The 21,568-nt window shown below is 58.7% G+C and overlaps 1 protein-coding gene across 1 annotated transcript in view; it reads left to right on the top strand.

Moving 5' to 3' along the window:
* Nucleotides 1-21,568, top strand: part of AGBL1 (AGBL carboxypeptidase 1) — a 220,691-nt gene that overhangs the window by 26,309 nt on the left and 172,814 nt on the right. Inside the window, exons 8-17 of the mRNA XM_055143569.1 lie at nucleotides 134-299; nucleotides 1,417-1,493; nucleotides 4,087-4,203; nucleotides 5,140-5,621; nucleotides 6,015-6,098; nucleotides 6,219-6,308; nucleotides 6,556-6,704; nucleotides 7,142-7,229; nucleotides 11,902-12,025; nucleotides 20,569-20,722. Of these exons, the coding sequence (XP_054999544.1) occupies nucleotides 134-299; nucleotides 1,417-1,493; nucleotides 4,087-4,203; nucleotides 5,140-5,621; nucleotides 6,015-6,098; nucleotides 6,219-6,308; nucleotides 6,556-6,704; nucleotides 7,142-7,229; nucleotides 11,902-12,025; nucleotides 20,569-20,722 (1,531 nt within the window). The remainder of the gene's footprint in view (nucleotides 1-133; nucleotides 300-1,416; nucleotides 1,494-4,086; nucleotides 4,204-5,139; nucleotides 5,622-6,014; nucleotides 6,099-6,218; nucleotides 6,309-6,555; nucleotides 6,705-7,141; nucleotides 7,230-11,901; nucleotides 12,026-20,568; nucleotides 20,723-21,568) is intronic.

Raw genomic sequence — 21,568 nt, 5'->3', positions numbered from 1 at the left:
TCTGACTTCACGCTGAATCCATCCTGGTCGTGGGGGACGACTTGGCCCCTGGGGGTCTTAGATGAGACCCTCGCAGCTCTCGCGGGAGAGGACCACGGGCAGGGGGGCTCACGCCCAGGTGTCCTCTCCGCAGACCTGCCTGGCCGAGAGCCGCGCGGAGCCGGTGGTGGCCGTGGGGCTGCAGGTCCTCAGACAGTGTTACCCCAGGAGTGCCTTACCCCTGCTCACGCCCTGCAGCGCTTACACCTTCTCGGGGCCTGGGAGCAGCCCCCCAGAACCCACCCAGGGCCTCTCTGAAGGTAACGGATGTGGAGCTTGGGCACCTGGCAAGGGGGGGCTCATGTCAAGGCAAACTCGGGGGGCAGTGACCTCAGGACTGGGCACACAAGCCCATGGGTGGGCCCCATCAGCCACTGAGACAGCGGGGTGGGGGTGGGGGTGACTGGTTCTCTGTGGCCTGGGCAAACACCCTGCTGGCCCTGCTGTCCTTAATTGTCCGCTGTGGCCACAGCGCCGCTGGGCAGTACTGTGGTCATCTGAGCGAATCAGAAGTCAAACCCCTTCCTGTCCCGCACCAGCCCTGACTGCTCCGGGGTAAACCCACCTGGGGGTAAAGCGGGAACAACTGTCCACTGGGATGCTGGGAAGCAGGGCTGTCCAGCCCCAAGAGAAAAGCATTGGGGACGGAGGCATAGGACGGCGGGGAGGGTGCTACCTTCCAAGTGGCTGACGCTTCAGTCCCCAATATCCCATGGGATCCCCTGAGCCCTGCCAGGAGTGATTTCCTGAGCGCAGAGCCAGGGATAACATCTGAGCACTGTGGGGGTGGCCCAAACCAAAGAGAGAGGGAGAGAGAGAAGGAGAGAGAGAGGGAGAGGGAGATGGAGAGAGAGAGGGAGAGAGACAGAGAGAGAGGTGGGGGAAGGAGAGAAAGTGAGAGGGAGGGAGAAAGAGAGTGGGAGAGAAACAGGGAAGGAGGGAGGGAGCAGGGAAGAGGGAGGGAGGGAGAGAAGAAGAGGACAGAGAGAGGTGGGGGAAGGAGAGAAAGAGAAAGAGAGAGAAAGAGAAAGAGGAAGAGGAAGAGAGAGAGAAAGAGAAAGAGGAAGAGAGAGAGAGAGGAGAGAGAGAACAGTGCCCTTGGAAGATTCTAGTGCCAATCAGCCCCATCTGCCTCTGGGTGGCGGTTCAAAGCTGTCCCTGGACCTCGGGTCAAGACCAATTCTGACCGGTCTGCAGTGGGGCCCCGGAGGCAGGTTCCAGCCGCCTGAGCTCTGTCGGGCATCACTGCCCCGCGCCCCACCTGGGCCAGGCAGCAGAGCCGCAGAGACCTGTGTGAGGTGGCGGTGCCCTGCCCAGGCGGGGTGAGACCGTGGCTTCCTGCATGGGGACACTGACCCGCGTGTCCTCCCTGCCCAGAGGATCTCGAAGATGATGATGGCGGTGATGAGGATGAAGTGGACATAGACCCGGATTCTGAGGATGCCAGAGAAGAAGTAGGTCCCACCGGCCCCCCACGCAGGCCCCTCCCAGGGGAACTGCCCTCCTGGCCAGTGTCTGGGTCTTCTCAGACCCTGGGTCTTCTGCGGCCATCCGAGCTGTCACACCCAGTGTGGCAGGCCGAGGGCACGGTCCCATGAGATCCAGGGGATAGCCCCGGCGTTGCTATTCCAGCCGAGCCCAGGGCGCTCGGCGGGGGGCCGGAGAGAGTCCTGGATGTCTGCTGTCGCTCTGTCAGCCCCTCCCCCTTGGCGGCTCCGTCCACTGCTGAGCTCCTGCTTCCCTCTGTGCCTGGCTCACTGCGGACTCCACTTCCGCCCCAGTGCCGAGAGTGTGGGGCCAGGCAGGTGGCTGCTGGCTTTCAGACTGCAGGCAGGTGGACACAGTCAGTTGGACTCTGCGCCCAGTGCTGGACGTATGGGGGGCGACTCTGTGTGTGGTTGACTGGAGCAGTGCCCGGCCCCCACCCGCCTCATCGCCCCCAGCCGGAATCAGCTGTTGGTCCACTGCATGCCCCAGTGACAAAATTTCCCCTGGCTGCTGCCTGGCCTCCTGCTTAGCCGTGGCTTGCCTGTGATTCTGAGTGGGGACACACAGGGACCAGCCCTTTCCAGTGGCCCCTGATTGGTCTGGGACAAAATGAGACGGAAGCCACAAGAACCCCTCCCTGGTCCAGGGTCCCCAGCTCTGTCCTCCAGAGCGAAGCCCCCTGTCTACCTAACCGGCTCCGTCCCTCCCCCGTGCCTGCCGTCTCTCGGAGCAGAGATGCCTTGTTCTCTGTCCACCTGTGTCCACCAACATCTGTCCTGGATACATGGATCTGTCTGATTAGATCCATTCATCTGATTACACCTTCCCACCTCTCTGAATCAGGCGTGCGTCCCTGCCTGCAGACATGCCGTCTGCGATGAGCCCCCCACCCCCGTACCGCTGTTTGCTGACCCCGGCCCACCCCAGCTCTCTGGCTGATTACCCACCGCTCCTTCCCGCTAATTTCCTACCTGCATATCCTTCCTCTCACCTCCCGCCCTCCTTGGCTCCTTTCTTCGCTCCCCTTCTCCCTTCCTCGCTCTCCAGACAGAGGCTCCGTGTCTCCATCATGATAATCACGCACCTTGCCAACAGCCTGGCAGACGGGCGGGGCCCCCCCTCTTCGGCGGGGCTCAGCCTGACGCCGCTATTGACCCTCTGGCACTCTCGGGCCTTTGCTGATAAATAGAATCATTTCGGAAGCCATCAGTAGCAAATTGGTTCTTTGCGGTGACTAGGAGCGGCAGAATTATTTGAATAACACCGCGGCTTCGCGGCCGTCCATCACTCTCCCCCTGCCCCTGCCGGTGCCCACTCACTGATATCCCAGTGTCTGCACGCTGGCCGCTGCACGCTGGCGCCTGGCTCCCCATGGCATGTCGGGGGGCCACTTTCCGGCTTGTTCATGACTGGCTGAGAAACCAAGAAAGGCTGGGGTGGAGCCTCGGTTCAACGGCAGGTCCCGGTCTCCGGGTGCAGAAGGAACTCGGGCCTTGTGGCTTGACGTGGCAGGGACGGGCCATGCCTTGCTGGGGCAGGCTGGTTTTTGGGAAACTGTCAAGAGCAGAACAAGGAGAGAAACTGGCGTCAAGGGCACCACAGCTGGCCGTGACTGCCCCTCGGAGCCCATGTTTGTTAGACTCTGAGAAATGGACATGGGGCTGTAAACAGAGACCATGGACTCCCCCTCCTCCCCCTGGTCCTCCCCTCCTACCCTCGCCTCGCCTCTCCTCCACCTCAGTGCCCAGGGAGGATACCGGAGCCACCCTCCTGAGCCTGTACTGCTGGTGCTCCCGTCCCTGCCTCAGGTTGGGGAAGGCAGACGGCATCCCCAGGGGGTGAGACCCAGTGCCCTGCGGGGGACGCGCTGGCAGGAACTGATGAGCCGGAGACCAGCTTCACGGCTGGCGGGCCGGACCAGAGGCAGCCTGGGTCCATCCGCCCTGGTCCGCCCAGCCCCACCTGCAGGCACACACTTGGCAAGGCTCATGTCATCTTTTTTTTTTTCCTTTTTGGGTCCTACCTGTTGATACTCTCGGAGAGCCCCGAAAGCTACCAAGAGTATCCCACCCGCATGGCAGAGCCTGGGAAGCTCCCCGTGGCGTATTCCATATGCCCAAAACCAGTAACAAGTCTCACAATGGAGACGTTACTGGTGCCCGCTCGAGCAAACTGATGAACAACGGGACGACAGTGCTACAGTGCTACCTGTTGATACTCAGCGGTTACTCCTGGCTCTGCACTCAGGAATTACTCCTGGCGGTGCACAGGGGACCCTATGGGATGCGGGCAACCGAACCCAGGTTGGCCACTGTGCTATCGCTCCAGCCCCAGGCTCATGTCATCTCAGGACATCGTCGTTTACCCATGATGAACGCCGGCGTGCAGGCATTCATTCCCAGAAAAGACATCTGTCCACGTACTTTTCATTCAAAAACAAAAATGGGAACAGACGAGATGCGTGATGTGGCTGGCCCCAGGCCTGGGACGAGGACGCCCCGTCCCGACACCGAGCTCGTGTCTGGGGGCGCTATCTGGCCTCTGTCTGTTCCCCTGCAGGATGATGACTTGGAAACCGACGTGAGGAGGCTGAGCTCCGAGCCGGCTCTGGACTGGCCTGAGGAGGGGCTGGAGCAGTACGCGGCCCTGTGCCCCGAGCTCTCCTGCCGCCTCGAGGTAGGATGGACACCGGGTGCCCCCCGTGGGGGCAGCTGACGGCCTCAGCCAGCGCTTCCCTGGTCTTTCCGCTCAGAGGAGTGCGGGTGAGGGGACACAGCTAGGCGCGGAGGGCCCTGAATCGGACCCCGGAGGGGCCGTCCCTGTCCCAGTGTCCAAGGAATGTCCTAGGGGGCTTCCTTGTTCCTCCCCAGAGAGGGACCCGCACCCTGGGCCCTGCACCCCTTGGATGCTTTGCCCCTGGGGCAGGTGGAGATTCTTCGTCCCGGGCTCGGGGCCCATGACCCAGGCCGCTCCCTCTGTGGGAAGCCTGCACCTCTGCAGTTTCCTTCCAGAAAGATCCATCCCGAGACCTTTGGGATTTAGCCCAGTTGAATCTGCCGCCCCCAGGATTTCAGACATGTCTGTGGGTCCCGATTATTTCCTGGGGGTCCCTGAGCAGTCCCGACTGTGGCTGGCTCTGGGTCCAGGAGGAGCCCCAGGGGAGGGGTCTGATTCTTGTCTCTGGGCGGCAGACATAGCGAGGCTCCGAGGAAGGAGGCTGTCCTGAGCACAGGAAGTCTGGCCAGCTGCCAGAGTGACCTAAGGAGAGCCCAGGACCTGGGTCCAGTGAGGGCCGTCGGGGGGTTGGGCCCCTCTCGGCTGTGGCTCAAGGGTGTGTGGGGTTCCCATGCACCTGTCAGCTTGTGCTGCCCCACCCGGCCCCCTCAAATCCCTCCCCACTGTGGCCCAGCCATTCTCTTGCTTATGTGGCTTTTTTTCTTTTTGGTTTTTGAGCCATGCCTGGCGGTGCTCAGGGAGGAGTCGGGGGCCCTAGGAGGTGTGGGATGCAGTCGGCTCTGGGCCCCTTGCTTATGAGATTCTCGGGGCCCTGTCAGAGGTGCCACAGCAGGAGAAGGGTCAGCAACACGGCAAACTTCCGTTTCCGCCCCCCAGGAGCTGCTGCCCATGCCCGCGGTCAGCTGGGACTGCCACGAGGGACGGTGTGCCCAGGACCCCAGCCCTGGGGGGGAGCAGAGAGAAGGCAGGGTGCAGACCCCACTTCCGGGCGAGGGGCCATCAGGGCGAGGCGCCGCGTGCCCGGCCTCCGGGAAGAGATCCACGGCCACACCGAGCGGCACCGCACAGCCTGACGAGCCTGGGACAGACACGCCCAGGAAGGAGGCCCCCGACACGCGGGCTTCCCTCAGAGGGGACGCTTGGGACATGAGTGCCGGGACCACGCCACCCGTGCTGGAGGAGCTCCTGCAGACGCAGCCCCAGCGGACCCCCTTCCACGACCCCCGACTCTATGCGTGTAAAGCCAGGGACACCCGCTCTGTGGCCAACTTCCAGCGGATGGCGTTTCCTGACGTGTGGGGCCACCGGCCGCTGCCCACTGCCCAGGCCATGCTGGGGCGCAGACGTGGCGTCCAGAGGTTAGGGGGGCCGGCACGGGGCTGCCCTTTCCCCTCTCCACTGCCCCAGCATCCCCCCCTCCTCCCCGTCTCAACTTGGGGAACCCTCTTAGTCACCCGACCCGAACCACTGTGAGTCCCTCGTCCGTCCCCCAGGCTCTTGACAAAGTGGCCTTTGAGACAAGAATCTCAAAGACATGCCCAAGCGCCCTGCTGTTCACGAAGGGCAAGGAGGGAGTGGGGAGGAGGGGGAGTGCAGGAAGGGGGAAGGAGGAGGGGCAAGCAGGAGGAGGGGGAGGAGGAGAGAGGCGGAGGGGAAGGGGGAGGAGGCAGGGGAGGAGAGAGTAGATGAGGGCAGGGGTGCAGGGGTGAGGTGCCCCAGCAGGCGGCTGCAGCCAGGTCTCCTCTCTGCAGGGGGCGGATCCTGGAGGACCTGCGGAGACTCCTGCAGCCCGGGGACATCGTCAACCACGTGGTCTTCAGCCTCGATGAGCCTCGGTGGGTGGCCCCCAGCTTCCAGGAACTGACCCATTCCACCCCCTAGAAGGTGGGGGGCGCTGTTTCTGGCCTGCTGGCCGGCCAGGCTCAGCCCGGCTCTGCCCCCTCTCGCCCTCCCAGGTCCCCCAGTGCAGTCGCCGGAGCTCTGCACTTCTTCTCAGGGTTCGAGTCGGGAAACCTCCGCAAGGCCATCCGGGTGCGCGAGTACGTGTGGGTCACAGGGAGAGCCCCTGCCTTGGTGACCTGTCCCCTTGGACGCCCGCATGGGGGGCAGTGTGGGAAGTGCACCCTGAGAGGCTGGGGGTGATCATCACTGGACACGGCCCAGAGTGAAGGTCCTGCTGGAGGGTGAGGGGGTCCGGGTGAGGCGCCCCCCCGCCCCGAGCAGGAGCCAGGTCGGGGCAGTTTAGTGTGTCCCGTGTGACCCCAAGCACCCACTCTCGCCCCTGGCCCTCAGGTTCGAGTATGACCTGCTGGTGAACCCGGATGTGAATAGCACCCAGCACCAGCAGTGGTTCTACTTCCGGGTCAGCGGTATGCGGGCAGCTGTGCACTACCGTTTCAACATCCTCAACTTCGAGAAGCCCAACAGCCAGTTCAACTATGGTAGGCGCCGCCTTCGGGGACCCCTGTGTCCTGGGGTGCCACCCATCCGCCCCACCCTGACCCCAGACCCCACCTGGGCTTCTGGCTGGGAGCCCCACATCACGACACCCCGAGTCCCCTGGGACAGCTGCTTTGTGGGGGACCGTCGGGGGCCTGAGCCCAGCAGGGCCCACACTGGGTGGTCTTGTGCTCTGGTGAGGCCCCCCACGGCCAAGCCCAGGAAGTCTGTTGCTTGTCTGGCCTCCAGTAGCAGCTAATGTCCACTCTGTGTGGTCCACGGGCCATTGCTGCTCCACAGGCCTGAGCCACTCCTGGCCCAGCCACCCCTGGGCGCCCTGCAGCTGTGGGTGCCCATCCTCGGGCCCTCTGGGCACAGCCAGCACCGCTCCTCCTCGGGGAGTGTGTCTCGGAAGGACCCTGACCTCCGTCTCCCACAGGGATGCAGCCCACCCTCTTCTCAGTGAAGGAGGCCCTCCGGGGCGGACCCTCCTGGACCCGGGTGGGGGACGAGATCTGCTATTACAAGTAAGCGGCAGGGGCCGGGGCCACCGCACAGCAGGGAGGGGGCTGGCCTTGCATATGGCTGATCTGGGTCCATCCCCCGTATCCACAGGGTCCCCTAAGCATTGCCAGGAGTAACCCCTGAGCATCGCTGGGTGTGACCCAAAGAGCAAACAAAAACCGAAACCCTCAACAAGCAGCAGGCCCTTCCCACCCCGCTGGCCCCTCCCCCCACAGGCTCCCCCAGCCCCGACCCTGCCCAGCACCCACCTCAGCTGCTCTCTGCTCCCCTGGGTCAACCCGCGGGAGCACAAGCCTCAGAGCCGAGCTTTGATGTCCCCAAACGCCCTGACCGTGATCGCCCCGGGAACCCGGACGCTGCGGGCACCAGCTCAGCACTTGAGCCACCCCTGAGCTCGGCCTGTGGGCCTTTGTGTGCACGCCCGGGAGACACTGTGCCGTTTGCCCAAGCAGCTGGTACTGGCGGGTCGGGCACAGGGGTGGTTCCTCGGCAGTCTGGGAGGACTCCTCAGCAAATCCAGGGTGGGGCCGGAGCGGTGATGCACTGGGGAGGGTGCTGGCCTCGCATACTGCAGTCCTGGGTTCGATCCCGGCACCCCATATGGGTCCCCCCAGCCCTGCCAGGAGTGATCCCGAGTGCGGAGCTAGGATAAGGCCTGATGGTGCACACACCATCGGGTGTGACCCCCAAACCAAACGACAATAAGAACCAGCCCAAGCCAGGAGGAGCTCCCCCAAATTCTCCTGGGCTCACCCATCTGACCCAAATAGTCATCATGGAATTTAAGCCACCCATATCTTAGGGTAAAAAGATTAGATTCCAGTCCCGTGACTTACTGAAGCGAGCGTTCCCTTTAAAATCAAACTGAAAATTAGTAATAAAGGAAACAAATGGACGATGGTGGGGGCTGCTGGTGGAGCAGGCGGACGGTGCCTTCACCCCGGTGCCCAGACGAGCCCTCTCAACCTCTCTCTGGGATCACGCAGGGTCCCCTGCTCGGGAAAGACATTGCCAGGTGTTCCGGGGCTCAGCGCTGTCTCCCGTCTGCCGGAGAGCAGGGCACAAGCTCCGGTGCTCCTCGTTCCCAGCCAGGGTGGAGAAACTCAAGACACATGTCCCGTTAGTCGCATGGGCTCGGACCACTGCCCACCGGGGTGGGAGGTGGGGGGCGGGGAGGGCTGACAGTGGCCACGAGAAGCTGCTGGCCCCAGGCTTGGGGATCGGGACATGAAGCCAGAGAGCAGTTCCATTCCTTACTTTGGCCTGTTGCTTTCTCATCTCACCTCCTGGCCCGTCGGCTCCTGTCCACTTCCCCAGGGACCCTCAGGTGTTTCAGGAGCCAGAGAACTTAGACTGAAAGTCACCTGCAGGGATTTCCACCCATCGAGGGAAAAAAGAACTCCAGGAAATTCTGCATTTAAACTTGATGTGTCTAGAAGCACTTGGTCAACAGCTGGGAGGGCGTTTGCCTGGCACGCAACCGACCTGGGCTCGATCCCCCAGCATCCCATAAGGGCCCCTGAGCACCCAGGAGTGACCCCTGAATGCAGAGCCAGGAGTAACACCTGAGGATCACCGAGTGTGACCCCAAAAGCAAAAAAAAAAAAATAATAAGAAAGAAAAAAAAAGTAGATGCATTTAATCCTCCGAGGGTGGGAATGGGATATAGGGGAAGGGCTGGAGGGGCAGCAGGCAGGGTCTGGGGCCTGTAAGAAACGGGGTGAATGGTATGTTATCTTCACCCTGCAGGGTGCTCCCCTCAGAGCTGCCTCAAGGCCTGTGGGATTGGCTGAAGGAAAGCCAGCCCATGACGCGCTAGCTTTGTGGTTCCTGTTCAAGAGAATTGTTCTGTGATTAGAGAGAAACAGGGGGCAGTGGAATGCACCCCTGGGGGTCCAGGGATGCAGGACACAGATGCATGGGCCCAGTTTGTCTCAGATTCCTTTGACTGCCCGGCAGCAGGGGGGCAGGGCTGCCTCTGCCTCTGCCCAGCTGCAGGGCAGAACGCCACTCCCCGACCTGAAGTGGCCCCAGTCAAGCCATGGGGTTCCTTTTTTAAAAAAATGCACCCCATCTTTGAGCTCACCCATTGGGTGAGACTTTAATGATACTCATTTAGTAGAACACTTTTCTTTTTTTCCAAAAAAATCCAAACCAACATAACATGGGTTATTTTATTTAGAAACAGGTTGATCCTCTTAGAATGCTGTTTTTTAAACCTTAAAAAGATTAGACCTTTGGGGGCTGGAGCAATAGAACAGCAGGTAGGGCATTTGCCTTGCACACGGCTGACCCGGGTTCTATTCCCAGCATCCCATATGGTCCCCTGAGCACCACCAGGAGTAATTCCTGAGTGCAGAGCCAGGAGTAACCCCTGTGCATTACTGGGTGTGACCCAAAAAGCAAAAAAAAAAAAAAAAAAAGATTAGACCTTAAACATTTTAAACTTTACTAAGCCTCAAAAAAGCACATTAAGCGACACGTTTGCAACAGTGCTAAGGTTTATGGGGGAGGCACCAAGGTTCTGTGCCGCCAGCTTTGGGGGGGTCTTATGTGATTGGGAAGGGAGATAAATATGTGGCCACAAATTTTTCTCTCTCCCCCACCTCAGTCACTGGGATGTGTCTAGGCCCGTCTCGGACCCACAAGGGTCTGCATGCACAGACCTCACGTCTCTCCAGCCCCACTGGGCGCCGTCGACATGCACCTGGGTCTCACTTGTTCTGCTGGGCGTGGGGGTGGGCCCTGCTCCGGGCTGGGCGTGGGGGTGGGCCCTCTCCAGGAGCGGCCGGTCAGGCCTGAGTCCTTGGCTGGGCTCTCCCAGGCCCGCTGCCTCCCTTCGGAAAAGAGCTTTATGGGGAGATGAACAGTGAACAACACTTTCTGTCGAGACAATGAGGCAGAAGAGAGGGAGAGAAAAATGTTCAAGGGAGAACAGGGCCTTCTCTGAAGGTGAGAGAGCTGAGAGCCGGCGTCTCGGGGGATGCGGCCCCCGAGCAGGGCAGGCCCCCTGGTCCTCTGCAGAGCTGGGTTTATCAGTTTTCTCCATGCTGGTGGTCAGTGTCCGTTGTCATGGGAGCGTGTGCTGCCCCCTCCAGTCGTTATCACAGCCCTGGTTTCCCGGGGCCCCTCTCTGGGGGCAGGTCCCGTCCCCGGGTCGGTGCTGGCTCCAGTTCAGGTCTCGGCCCTTGTTCCCATCTGGGTCTTTGCTGCTCTAGAGAACATCTTCCAACCCCCTTTGGGTTTCCGCTTTCCCCAGACCTCCCTGCCTGCATCGCTTGCAGCAGGACCCACGTGCCTGGGTGGGTGTCCTTCTGCCCCTCCCTGCTTGGGCAGCCCCGTCCCAAACCCATGGCCAGGACCCGCCCTGGCTCGGGACCTGGGATTGGCCCGCCCCCGCTGTCTTGTGTCACGTGGACTCGGTGCTGTCCAGTTCCGTCCATGCTGCAGCAAGCAGCAGGATGGGAAGGCCAGGGCACGTGCGTCCGTCTGTCGCCTGCTGGCTGTTGTGCTGTCCCGGCTCAGGGCTGCAGGGAGTGAGCCCTGGGGCGCGAGTTCTCAGCTGCCTGGCCCGCAGCTAGAACCCAAGGACGAGGGGGGCGGCGGGCAGCAAGGAAAGGAATCCTGCCGCATTTTGCTTTGCTTCCTCCGGTCATCAGCCCACCCTGGGCATCATGAGGAAAATGGTGCCAACGCCAGAGGAGGCTGTGACCAGCTTTACGCCTGGGCAGATTCTGCTTCTTGCACCCTGGCCTTTCCCTCCTCACCCCGTGCAGGCCCCATGCAGACCACCGGGCAGAGAAACACAAAGTGGCCACAGGCTTTTGTGGTGCATGACCCGGGTTTGGTCCCTGGCATCAGTTATGGCCCCCTAAGCCCTGCTAGGAGTGACCCTTGGGCACTGCTAGCTGTGACCCCCAGACCCAAACCAAACCAGTGACCGTCAGGCAGGTGGAGCCCAGGGGGCTGGTGATGTTCCACAACATGGCCAGCCAGGGGGGCCGGGACTCTGAGCTGGGTCGCTTCCTGCTGCTGCTTCTGCTTGTCCATCAGCTGGCCCCACTTTGCGGTGTCTCTTTCAGTTGGACCTAGAGTGATCGGGGAGGGGGAGGGCAGAGTGGGGGCTCCAGGACATCCGTCAGCGCGCAGAGATGAACGTGGACCTCCCGGGCGGGGCTGCTAGGGAGGACACCAGGCAGCCCGGCTGCGCTCTCTGCTTTATGAGACCCTGTTAAGTGCAGTGATGGGGCCTCGCTGGACGCAAACCGCCCTCATTACGGCTCTGCGCGCCCCGGCTCCCGTGGATTCCGCGCACACAGGAAGAGAGACTCGCTTCCCGGCGGGGCTGTGTGTGCAGATGAAAGTAGATTGATGCTGTGACTGAGCACTCGTGCGCGCTGCTCCGTGCTTTCACCCCCCTCCCCCTACCAGCCTTTCTACGGGTAAAGCGCTGGCCCGGGCCAGGCGCCGTGGACAGCGGGGAGGGCACTTGCCTTGCAGGCAGTGCACCCAGCTTCCGTCCCCGAGCCCCGGAACCTCCCCGTTCCCCGCCCTGAGCCCACCAGGAGTGGTTCCTGAACATAGAGCTCAGGGTCGGGCCCTCTCAGTCCAGTGCTCACGGGGAGGCACGGCCGTCGTCCCCAGGTCCCTCACCTCCTCCTGTTTCTCTTGCAGGAACCATTACCGCCGGAGCGCCTCCTCGGCCTACTACACGCTCACCTTTGCTGTCTCCTTCCCTCACGAGGATGACGCCTGCTACCTGGCCTCCCACTTCCCCTACACCTACTCGGCCCTCATGGTAACTCGGCGGGCAGTGCTCTGGGACACTCCCGGGGTGGCTACTGGTTCCCGTTCCTGGCTGAGCTCGGGCCGAGGCCTGATGGAGGTTTTTAGGGCAGGGGACCACCCACTCGGGCCCCCCTTGGGGACTCTATTTCCAGCTGCTTTAGTTGGTGTCTTTCTACTTGTACTGGTGTGGTGGGCAGCTTCGTCCAGGCTTCCTGCGTGTCCAGCATGGACGGCAGGACCTGAGGCCAGCAGCCAAGCCCCCTGTGCCCTCTGCCCTCCTCACCGGCCCCATCGCCCTCCCCTCCCCTTCTGTGATTTTGGTTTTGTTCTGTGTTGGGGTCACACCTGGTGGTGCTCAGGGCTGACTCCTGACTCTTCACTTGAATTATTCCTGGCAGTGCTCGGGAGGTCCTATGGGACGCCGGGCGAGGCCAGCGGCCCACACCCCCCGCTGGGCTGTGCCTCCTGGCCCGTCCCTTCCCTGTTGAAAACCACATGTCTGCTTGCAAAGGCGGCGTGCTAAGCCTGCTCGCTTTGGTTTCATCTCATCAACCTATTTTTATTCTTTATTTTTCATTTATTTGTTTTTAAATTTGAGCTTGATTTAGGTAGCATGGTCATCATAGCGTGGAAGTGGGTAGGGCGGAGGTCCAGGTCATTGTGTGCCCCACCCTGATCCTCAGGTCCTCATGTCCCCTCTAGCCCACATCTTCATGCTGCCCTCAGAGATGTCCACAGCCAATACAGACCTGTCGCCAGACGGGGCTGTTCCCACGTGGCTGTCACTGGACAGGGGGCTGTTCCCACGTGGCTGTCATCTAAGTGCTGCTGTCTGTTCCAGGTGACGTGTTTGGGGTGGGGTAACCAAACAGTGGAATCCTTGGGCAGTTGCAAATCTACTTTTCGGAGAGCCCCACTTTGCGTGCTCTGTGCCGCCCTGCGTGCTGTCGAGCCCCCTTCCCTGCCCCCACCCCAGCCCTGCCCTGCTGGTGCACGATGGGCATTTGTCCTGTTGGTTGCCAGTCACATCCCGCCGTGTGTGGGATCTCGTCTTCTCTACACCCTTATCCTCGGGGGCCGTGCGGGAGTCCATGGACGGAGGGAATCCGTGTCCCCCACCGCCCTGCCCTGGCCAGGGCCATGCAGGTACAGACGCAGATTACTCTGCGCAGAGACACTGCCAGCTCACAGGGGCATCTCTCCCTCCACCCGCCGTGCTGCCTGCAGGGAGGTCTGGGAGACTCAAACGCTTCCTGTCACACCGGGAGCTCTTGGCAGGAGACCCAACAGATACGCATTTCGAATGTCATTCCGTATCGTACCAGAGCACGCACGCTGTCTTCAGGGAGTTTAGGCGGGAGGGACTCGCGAGCCTCCTCCACAGAGGTTTTCACAGCCATGCCCATGAAGCACCACCTGTGGGCCATCCGCCGGGGACCCTTGCTGGAATGTGTATTTGTGGTTCCCTCCAGGAGGGCTGGTTCTAGACACTGAGTGTCTGAGATTGTGTGGAGACTCTCCGAGATCAGGGGGCACATTAGCACCCAAAGGGGTCTGGGAAATGCTTGGGCTGTCCCTTGTCAGTTATACAGGCGACAGTCGAGGCTGTGGAAACCCGCAGCTGGCGGCAGGCTGAGCCCAGACACGGTGCAGCCCCACCCTTTCCCCAAACCATGGGGGAACACAGTGGGTGGGGTGCCCACCCCGGGGCTGCTCCCCACCTCTGCTCGCCACCAGCCCTGGGACATCTCGGAGGTCTGAGCCTGAAACCCCCTCCCGCATTTCCAGCCGAGATGCTGAGTGGCCTGGGTGTGGCTTGGCAGAAGGCCACCAAACGTGTCCTGTTCTGTCTGAGATATTCCAGTGAGTCTGGGCAGCTGCAAAACCACGTCCTGGACATCCAGCAAGAAGCCGGGGCCGTGATGGCCCAGCCCCTGGAACCGCAGCCTGTGGACAGCCCGTTGCCACTCTCTGTCCACAGCTACCACCGGGAGGCCACTCGGAATAGGACAGTGACCTCTTAGGTGTTGCTGCTCATTTCTCGGGCCCCACTCACCGTTGGGGCCAGAGCACAGAACCCAGAGCCCGCAGCCAGCCACTAGTTCAGGCGAAATGGGGAGATACTTCCCCATGTGTTGGGGTGCAGTGGCACCAGGCGCGAGCACGCAGCCACACCTCCCGTCACTCGGCTCCTGGCGGGGAGGGAGAGGTGACTTCCAGCGACCCTGGTTATTGGCTCGTTACTCACAGAACATGCCGAGAAAGACTTGGCAGTGAGGAACGCAGAGACGTGAGGAGCGTGAGTGCTCAGCGGCCGGGAGCTCTGGGCTTCCTCAGGCAACAGCCCTCCTCCCCGGCCGCGAGGGGGACGGAGCCCGAGGCCCCGGTGTGCGCTGGCCACTCTGCATCTTGGACCCGTCCTAAGGAGAAACAGTTTTTCTTCCAACGAATCCGTGATAAATTAAATGTGAATGATACCCCGAGGGCAGAATTAACTGTGTGACTGGGGGTTTAGGTCGAGGGGTGGAAAAGACATTTGGACCTGGAATTCACGATTTGTAAATCGCTGGTAGGATGGATTCTGTTAACGATCACAGACTTTGCTAGCGGAGGACATGTATGTTGGATACTTTTCAACATGAGTATGGTTTTGCAACTTAAAAAATTGTATTATTCTCTCCTAATAAGAGAATTAGCGTTCTGTGTTTTCAAATTGATGTCTTCCAGATGCTTGCTGGGAACTCTGTCGGATAATTGTCCAAATTATAGTATTAAAATAAAGCTAAAAGGCAGGAATACAATATTATTGCAATTATGGAGCAAACAAAAGGAGTTTTCTCTTTTATCATCCTTATTGAGCCATCAATAATCGCGGCGATGGTGAAAGTGTGCCCACAGCCTGGGTTGAAGCGTGGGTTTGTCTCGACAGTCGCTCTGAGCTTGCCCGTGGATTGACTGGACGTGGGGTCCCAAGATGGGAGTTTCTGAAGGATAGTTTAGTGGGCAAGGCCGTGGGGGCCCACTGGGAAGTGGCCGTCGCGGTTGCCGGTGGGCGGGAGGGGAGGTGACGATCATCAGCCCCGTCCATGTGCCGGGGAGCGGGCAAGGGGCAAGCGGAAGTTCAGAGTGCAGGGCGCTGTGGGGAGGGGCCGGAGGGCGTGGAGAGGGAAGTGGTCACTCACTGTCCCGTGCGTTCTCGCATGGGGGTGCAAATCAGGACGCTCCAGTGGGAAACGCTGCGTCAGCGCTCAGAGAGGCCAGGGCCCAAGCACACGCCCAGGGACCAGCTTGGCCCAGGCTGAGAACCACCCCGGGAAAGGGGACGGTGAGGGGTAGGACGAGTCACCAGTCACAGGAGTCTGAATTCCAGGGTGTCTGCAGCAGTGAGGTGCCAGGCTGGATGTGCTTGAGCTTTTGTTCGTGCTCCCCTGCCAGGCCGGAGGCTGCACCCCGCAGCCCCGAAGGCTCCCCTCTGCCGTTGGCCCCTCAGGCGCCATCACAAAGTGGGTGTTTGGGGACAGCCGCCTCCCGCTGCCGGGAAGCGTGGGTAGGAGCCATCAGAGCTGGCTAGGAGCAGGCAGGGACTCCGAGCAGTGGTTCTGCCATGGGAGCTGAGCGCTTTCCCACTGGGATCGGCCTGGGATGGGCCCATTCCACAAGGAATCATAAAACTACATGTTTAAGAGGAACAAGAACAAGCAAACAGGGCCGGGGAGGTAGCCCAGAGGGAGGGCGCTCGCCTTGCATGCAGCCAACCAGGGTTCAATCCCCAGCATCCTGTGGCCTCCGCCCCCCCCCCCACACCCACCCAGCCCCACCAGGAGTGATTCCTGAGCTCAGAACCAGGAGTCAGCCCTGAGCACTGCTGGCTACAGCCCCAGACCACTCTACACACTCCCCTAAGAAAAAACAAACAACAACAAAAGCGCAACAACCCTGGATACGCCATAGCCATGCCGCTGGACCCCGTGCCAGGCTGTTTCATCTGAGGCAACCCGGAGGGGTAGGGCTGAGGCCACTCCCTGCCCCAAGGGAGCCAGCCCCAAGCCAAACTCAACCTCCAGAACACACCCGCCACCATGCTCATGGTTACTCTCCACACACTTGGGTGGAGCCTCACCCCTGCTGAGGGAGTCTATTCCTGGACATCTCATACTTTACATCAGCAATATCCCAAGAGTAGCACACCACGTTTGATAGGGTTTAAAGTAGAAGGCAACTAATTTTAGGGGAAAATAGATTTATACAGATATCTATCTATCTATATCTGTATCTATCTATCTAGGTATAAGTACAAAGGCTCAACCTTTAACAATATGTTACTAATCTCTTAGAGAGGGGTTTAATGGCTCCTGGGTGAGATAAAATAATCTTCACATACTTTCCTCTAAAAAACCTATTTTTGATCATTTTAACGGATTATTGATTATTCATAATAAGAAATACAAAATAAATTATTTTGGTTCTGCTTTGGGTGCAGGGGTCGGAGCTTAGGATGGAAATATGGTGGTGGGAAGGTGTAATGGTGATGGGATTGGTGTTTGAATATTAAATATAATCAAATGCTGTGAATAACTTTATAAAAAATCACTGTATCACTGTCATCCCATTGATCATCGGTTTGCTTGAGCAGGTGCCAGTAATATCTCCATTTGTCCTAGCCCTGAGATTTTAGCAGCCTCTCTTTACTCGTTCTTCCCAGCGGTGTCACATTGGAGGGTCTTTCAGGGTAGGATAAGGGGAATGAGACCCATCGTTGTTACTGTATTTGGCACATCAAATAGCCATGGAGAGCGTGCCAGGCCGTGCGGGCAGGATGCTCTTGGTACCTTGCTAGGTTCTCCAAAGGGAGAACTAGGCTATAGAGGTTGTGGCCACGCGCTTCTCTTCTGGGAGCTTTGTTTTAGTCTCTGGATCTTGGCTGTTGATGGGATTACATGGCACGGGGGGGGGGGCAGTTTGTGGCTGCCAAGCTACTGGAAAATGGGGCATCGGGTGGAGGAGGCCCAGTCCTGATCTGAGCAGGCTTGGAGATCTCAGCCCCGGGTCCTGCACACCTGGGTTCCTTTGTTGGTTCCTTCATGTGTGAGGCTCATCCAAACGTGTGGAGAGTGGCCTTGGCCATGGCTGTGGCTGGGTTCTGGAGGTCTTTGGCTACAGGGCTCTGCTCAGGGCGGGGAGGGAAACTCAACCCGCCCCCTCCAAGGGGCCGCGGTGAAGACACCAGGCACGGGGGCAAGAGACTCTGCCAACTTTATAAAAATAAAATTAAAAATTAAAATAACAACCCCAAGCAGCTGTTGATGACAGATGATGTGCAGAAGCAGCATTGCTGACCCTTCCCTGTCCATGTTCCCTTCCCACCTAGTTTTCTCCCTGGGCCCCACCGACCCCACCCTGCTGGTTGGCCCCCAGCTCTGGTGCATTCTCATTGATGTTCCATGTGGTCGCCAGTTGAGAGGTGCTGGTCAGCACCTTTAGTGACGCGCATTGGCCATTGACTTCCTCCTGATGCCCTGGGTTTCCCACGAGCCGCTTCAGAAGGCCGTTGGGCTGTGTCCTAAACGCTCGATATCGGCTGTTTTAAAAATCCATCTTTATGTATGTCTTACTTCACTCAGTTGTTGGAAAATACGGTTCGTCCTATTTTCACTTCTAGAGCCAGGGAGGGGGACCGGTGAAATTTTTGATGGCTCGGGATATGATTAATTTTTGTTACACTTCCAGGGGATGCTGAGACAAAAATGAAGGATGTTCTCTGTATGAAGTTTGACACACACTGATAAAAACAATATTGTTCAAATACTCTCCATCATTATTTTTACACAATTGATTTATTTAAGGCAGAGGCACTGTCTTCAACTCTTTCTCTCTGAGTCTATTATTGCACCCTCTGCCATGTATATTTCTATCCCGTGTTATTTGATTCTTAAGATTTATGAGTTTTATATGTTCATTGTGAATTGTGCCCTTTATCATAATAAGATTTTTAAGTCCCATTTAATGCACTTGGTCTTGAATATGACTTTGTCATATATTACAGTATTACTGTTGCCATGCCTATATAATTTATGTTTGCTTATCCTTTTAGTTTCAATATTTCTCTTTTTGAATTATCTTAGTAGCAGCAAACAAAATAAAGAGGTAATTTAGGAGTATTTTCCCTACACGCCATGTTGTTTTTGCTCTTTAACGACCTCAGACAGACAGCATGTAGTAGGATTTCAAAAAGAATGCAAGGTTTTCATCATTTATCGAGGTGGATCAATCTGCTTTACACTTATAATTTTTGTCATCTGCTTTTGCTATATTCTTCCCTCCCTCCCTCCCTCCTTCATTTCTTTTTCCCTTGGGAAACATGACAGACCAGGCTTCCCCCCGACTCCCTGCCACACGACAATTTATAATTCTATGAGTGACGCCTTTTCAGTCCTTAAAATGCACATTTCGAGGTCTGTGTAATAACACAGGGGTTGGGCTTGCCTTGCGCACGGCTGACCAGGGTTTGATCCCTGCCATCCCATGTGGTCCCCCGAGCCTGCCAGGAGAGATCCCTGAATGCAGTGCCAGGAATCAGCACTAAGCATCACTTAATGTGGCCCTAAAACCAAACCGAAGACCCCCTCCCCCCGCAGCCTGCATTTCTCCATCAGCAACAATGCTGGAACTGAGTGCTCCCTGCGGGATAGAGTTGTCGAGTAGGAGGGCTAGCTGAGGGGGAGGAGGTGATGTTTTCACCAGAATCTCAGGGAAGTGAGGTGCAGGCTTCATATTTTCTAGCCCTCAGCATCTCTTGAATGTGGGCAGATGACCCCAAGGGCCCAGCGGCTCAGGAGGGGAGCCTGTGGAGACTGGGCACCAGCAAAAGTTTCCGAGCAAGCCAGAAATTCACCAAAGTTCGACCAGATCGCAGACCCGAGGCCTTCAGAGAGCACACCTGGCCTCATGGGGATGTTCAGGGGTGCAGGGGTCCTCCACTCCCAGGTCCCGGTTAGACCGTGTCACTGTGTCTGTGAAGCTGGAAGCCCGAATGCTTTGATGGACCTCGTTTCCCCATGCTTCTCTCTCGGACCAGCAGCATACTTTCCCCGCTAAAGATGATTTCTTTGTGTTTCTATCAAGTAGCAACCATATGTTCCTTGTCATCTAGACCTAGAATTGTTTAACCAGAGTTTATTCTCATCGTTTATCTGGGGGCAGTGGGCAGGTGTTTCAGTCACATCGGGGAAAGGATGTGGCCTTGGCACTTGCAAATCTGGGTGTGTCTACTGTTTGCTCTCGTGTCCCCTGGGGTAGTACCCGTCCCACCCTCCTCCCTGCTGGCATCTGTGGTGAGACGGAAGTGCAGTCCAGAAGGTTCTTGGTGTACACACATGTCCATGAATAGCTTTGTACACACACACACACATACCACACATGGACTACACACTGTAGCACATGGACATACACAGCACACTGACCCACACACATATATACCCCCCACATACACCACATATAGCACACATCACTCACATCACACACATACCACATACCACACACACAGCACACGCATCATCACATGCAAACCACCCATGTAACAGACACCACGTACACACATACACATATAACACACATGCCACACACACCCAAAAGACACTCACTTAATAACACACTCAATAGCAAAAAAAATAAAATAACACACTCAACAATAACCACTTTCCCCTGGTGCTCCTTTCCTGGTGCTCCTTTCCCGGTCCTCCGTCCCTCTCGCCACTGCAGCACTTGGCTGCACTCAGCTGCCCCTGTAAGTCCCGGGTCCATAGCTGGAAGCTTGGCCGCAGGGTTTTGAGGGGCTGGAGTGGCTCTGAGGGGGCGTGTGCAGGACCCCCCAGACGCCCCTGGGCGAGACAGCACTGCACAGTGGCGCCTAAGGTCTTGACCCTGTGTGGCCCCTCGAAACCCTGAACACCCCCGAAATGCACAGCATCAAGGGGACGGGTGCTGAGCTTCCTCTCCCGTCGGAGACAGAAGGTTCCGGTCCTTGGCAGCTGCGGCAGGTTGCTGGCTGCGTCCCCGGGGTCTCTGCTCCGTGCTCTGGCCTAGAGGCGCCCCAGCTGCCAAGCGTCCAGCGTCTGGACCCTGCCCACGCCGGCGCAGACGCTTGCTCCGTCCCTTCCCAATGCCTGCCTGGTTTCCCTCCCCTCTCCAGCACGAGGCAGCTCCATCCTGGAGGGGGAGCGGGAGGGGGCCCGGGAGAGGGGCGACCCTCGGCCCCACCAGAGTCCCTCCCTGGGTCTGTGTGTGTCTGTGCCGTGGCGCTCCTCAGCGCCCCCCAGGGGTCCCAACACTCGCTCTCTGTCTTCTGCCTGTACCCGAGAAGGGCCCGTCCCCTGCCCCGCCCCTGCCCGGGGCCCCGGAAGCAGAATTTGGTCTTTGCCATGGGTGTAGGGCACACGTGGCCACTCAGGGACTGTCCCTGGGTGTGAGCCCCTGCAGGGCTCAGGGGCGCGGGGGTGTCTGTGTCACCAACAGCCATGACCCTGACGGCCCCTCCCGCTGCTTCTCCTGCCCCAGACTCACCTCGACCTCCTGGAACAGAGCGTGGACCCCAGGCAGGTCTACTTCCGGCGGGAGACGCTCTGCCGGACGCTGGGGGAGAACGCCTGCCCCTTGGTGACCATCACGGCCATGCCCGAGGGGCCCGGCGGGGCCCACCTGGACCAGCTCCGTGAGTACTGTGGCAGGGCTGCAGCTGTCCGGGAGTGCGGGCGCGTGGCCGCAGCGGGTGAGCTGCAAGGTCAGCGTCCGGGGAGGGGAGCCTCAGGATGTTTCTTCCTCTGCTACGGGGCTTGGCCCCCTGTTCTGCACCCCAAACCCACCTACTGTGCAGGCAGCCAGGCCGGGGAGGGGGTGGGCCTGGCACACATGCCCTGGGCGGGTTTCCACAGGGGCCGAGGGCTGACAAGGCATGGACGCAGGCTCGAATACACAGAGACACAGCTCAGACCCACAGAGGGACACGCTCACAGACACACATGGAGAACAGACAAGCAAGGCACACATACAGACACACAGTTACACACAGACACATACAGACATGCAGCCACATACCGACACACAGACACAGAGCCACACACAGCCACATACAGACAGACACACAGACACACACAGACACATAGATATACACACAGACACACAGATACACACAGACACACAGACACACTCAGACACACAGTTACACACACAGGCACACACAGACACACTGACACACAGACACACACAAATACACAGGCACACACAGATACACACAGGCACACACAGATACACATAGGCACACACATTACGCACAAAGGCACACACAGATACACACAAATACACAGGCATACACAGATACACACAGACACACAGGCACACAGACTTATATAGATAACACAGATACACAGAGACACACACAGACACACAGACACACAGACACAGACACACAGAAACACAGACACATATAGACACAGAGACACATAGACACACAGAGACACATACAGGCATACACAGGCACACACAGATACACACACAGACA

Source organism: Sorex araneus, chromosome 6, assembly GCF_027595985.1.
Source record: "Sorex araneus isolate mSorAra2 chromosome 6, mSorAra2.pri, whole genome shotgun sequence".
In the NCBI taxonomy this organism is placed as follows: Eukaryota; Metazoa; Chordata; class Mammalia; order Eulipotyphla; family Soricidae; genus Sorex; species Sorex araneus.
This window is presented reverse-complemented; position numbering and strand designations above follow the sequence as displayed.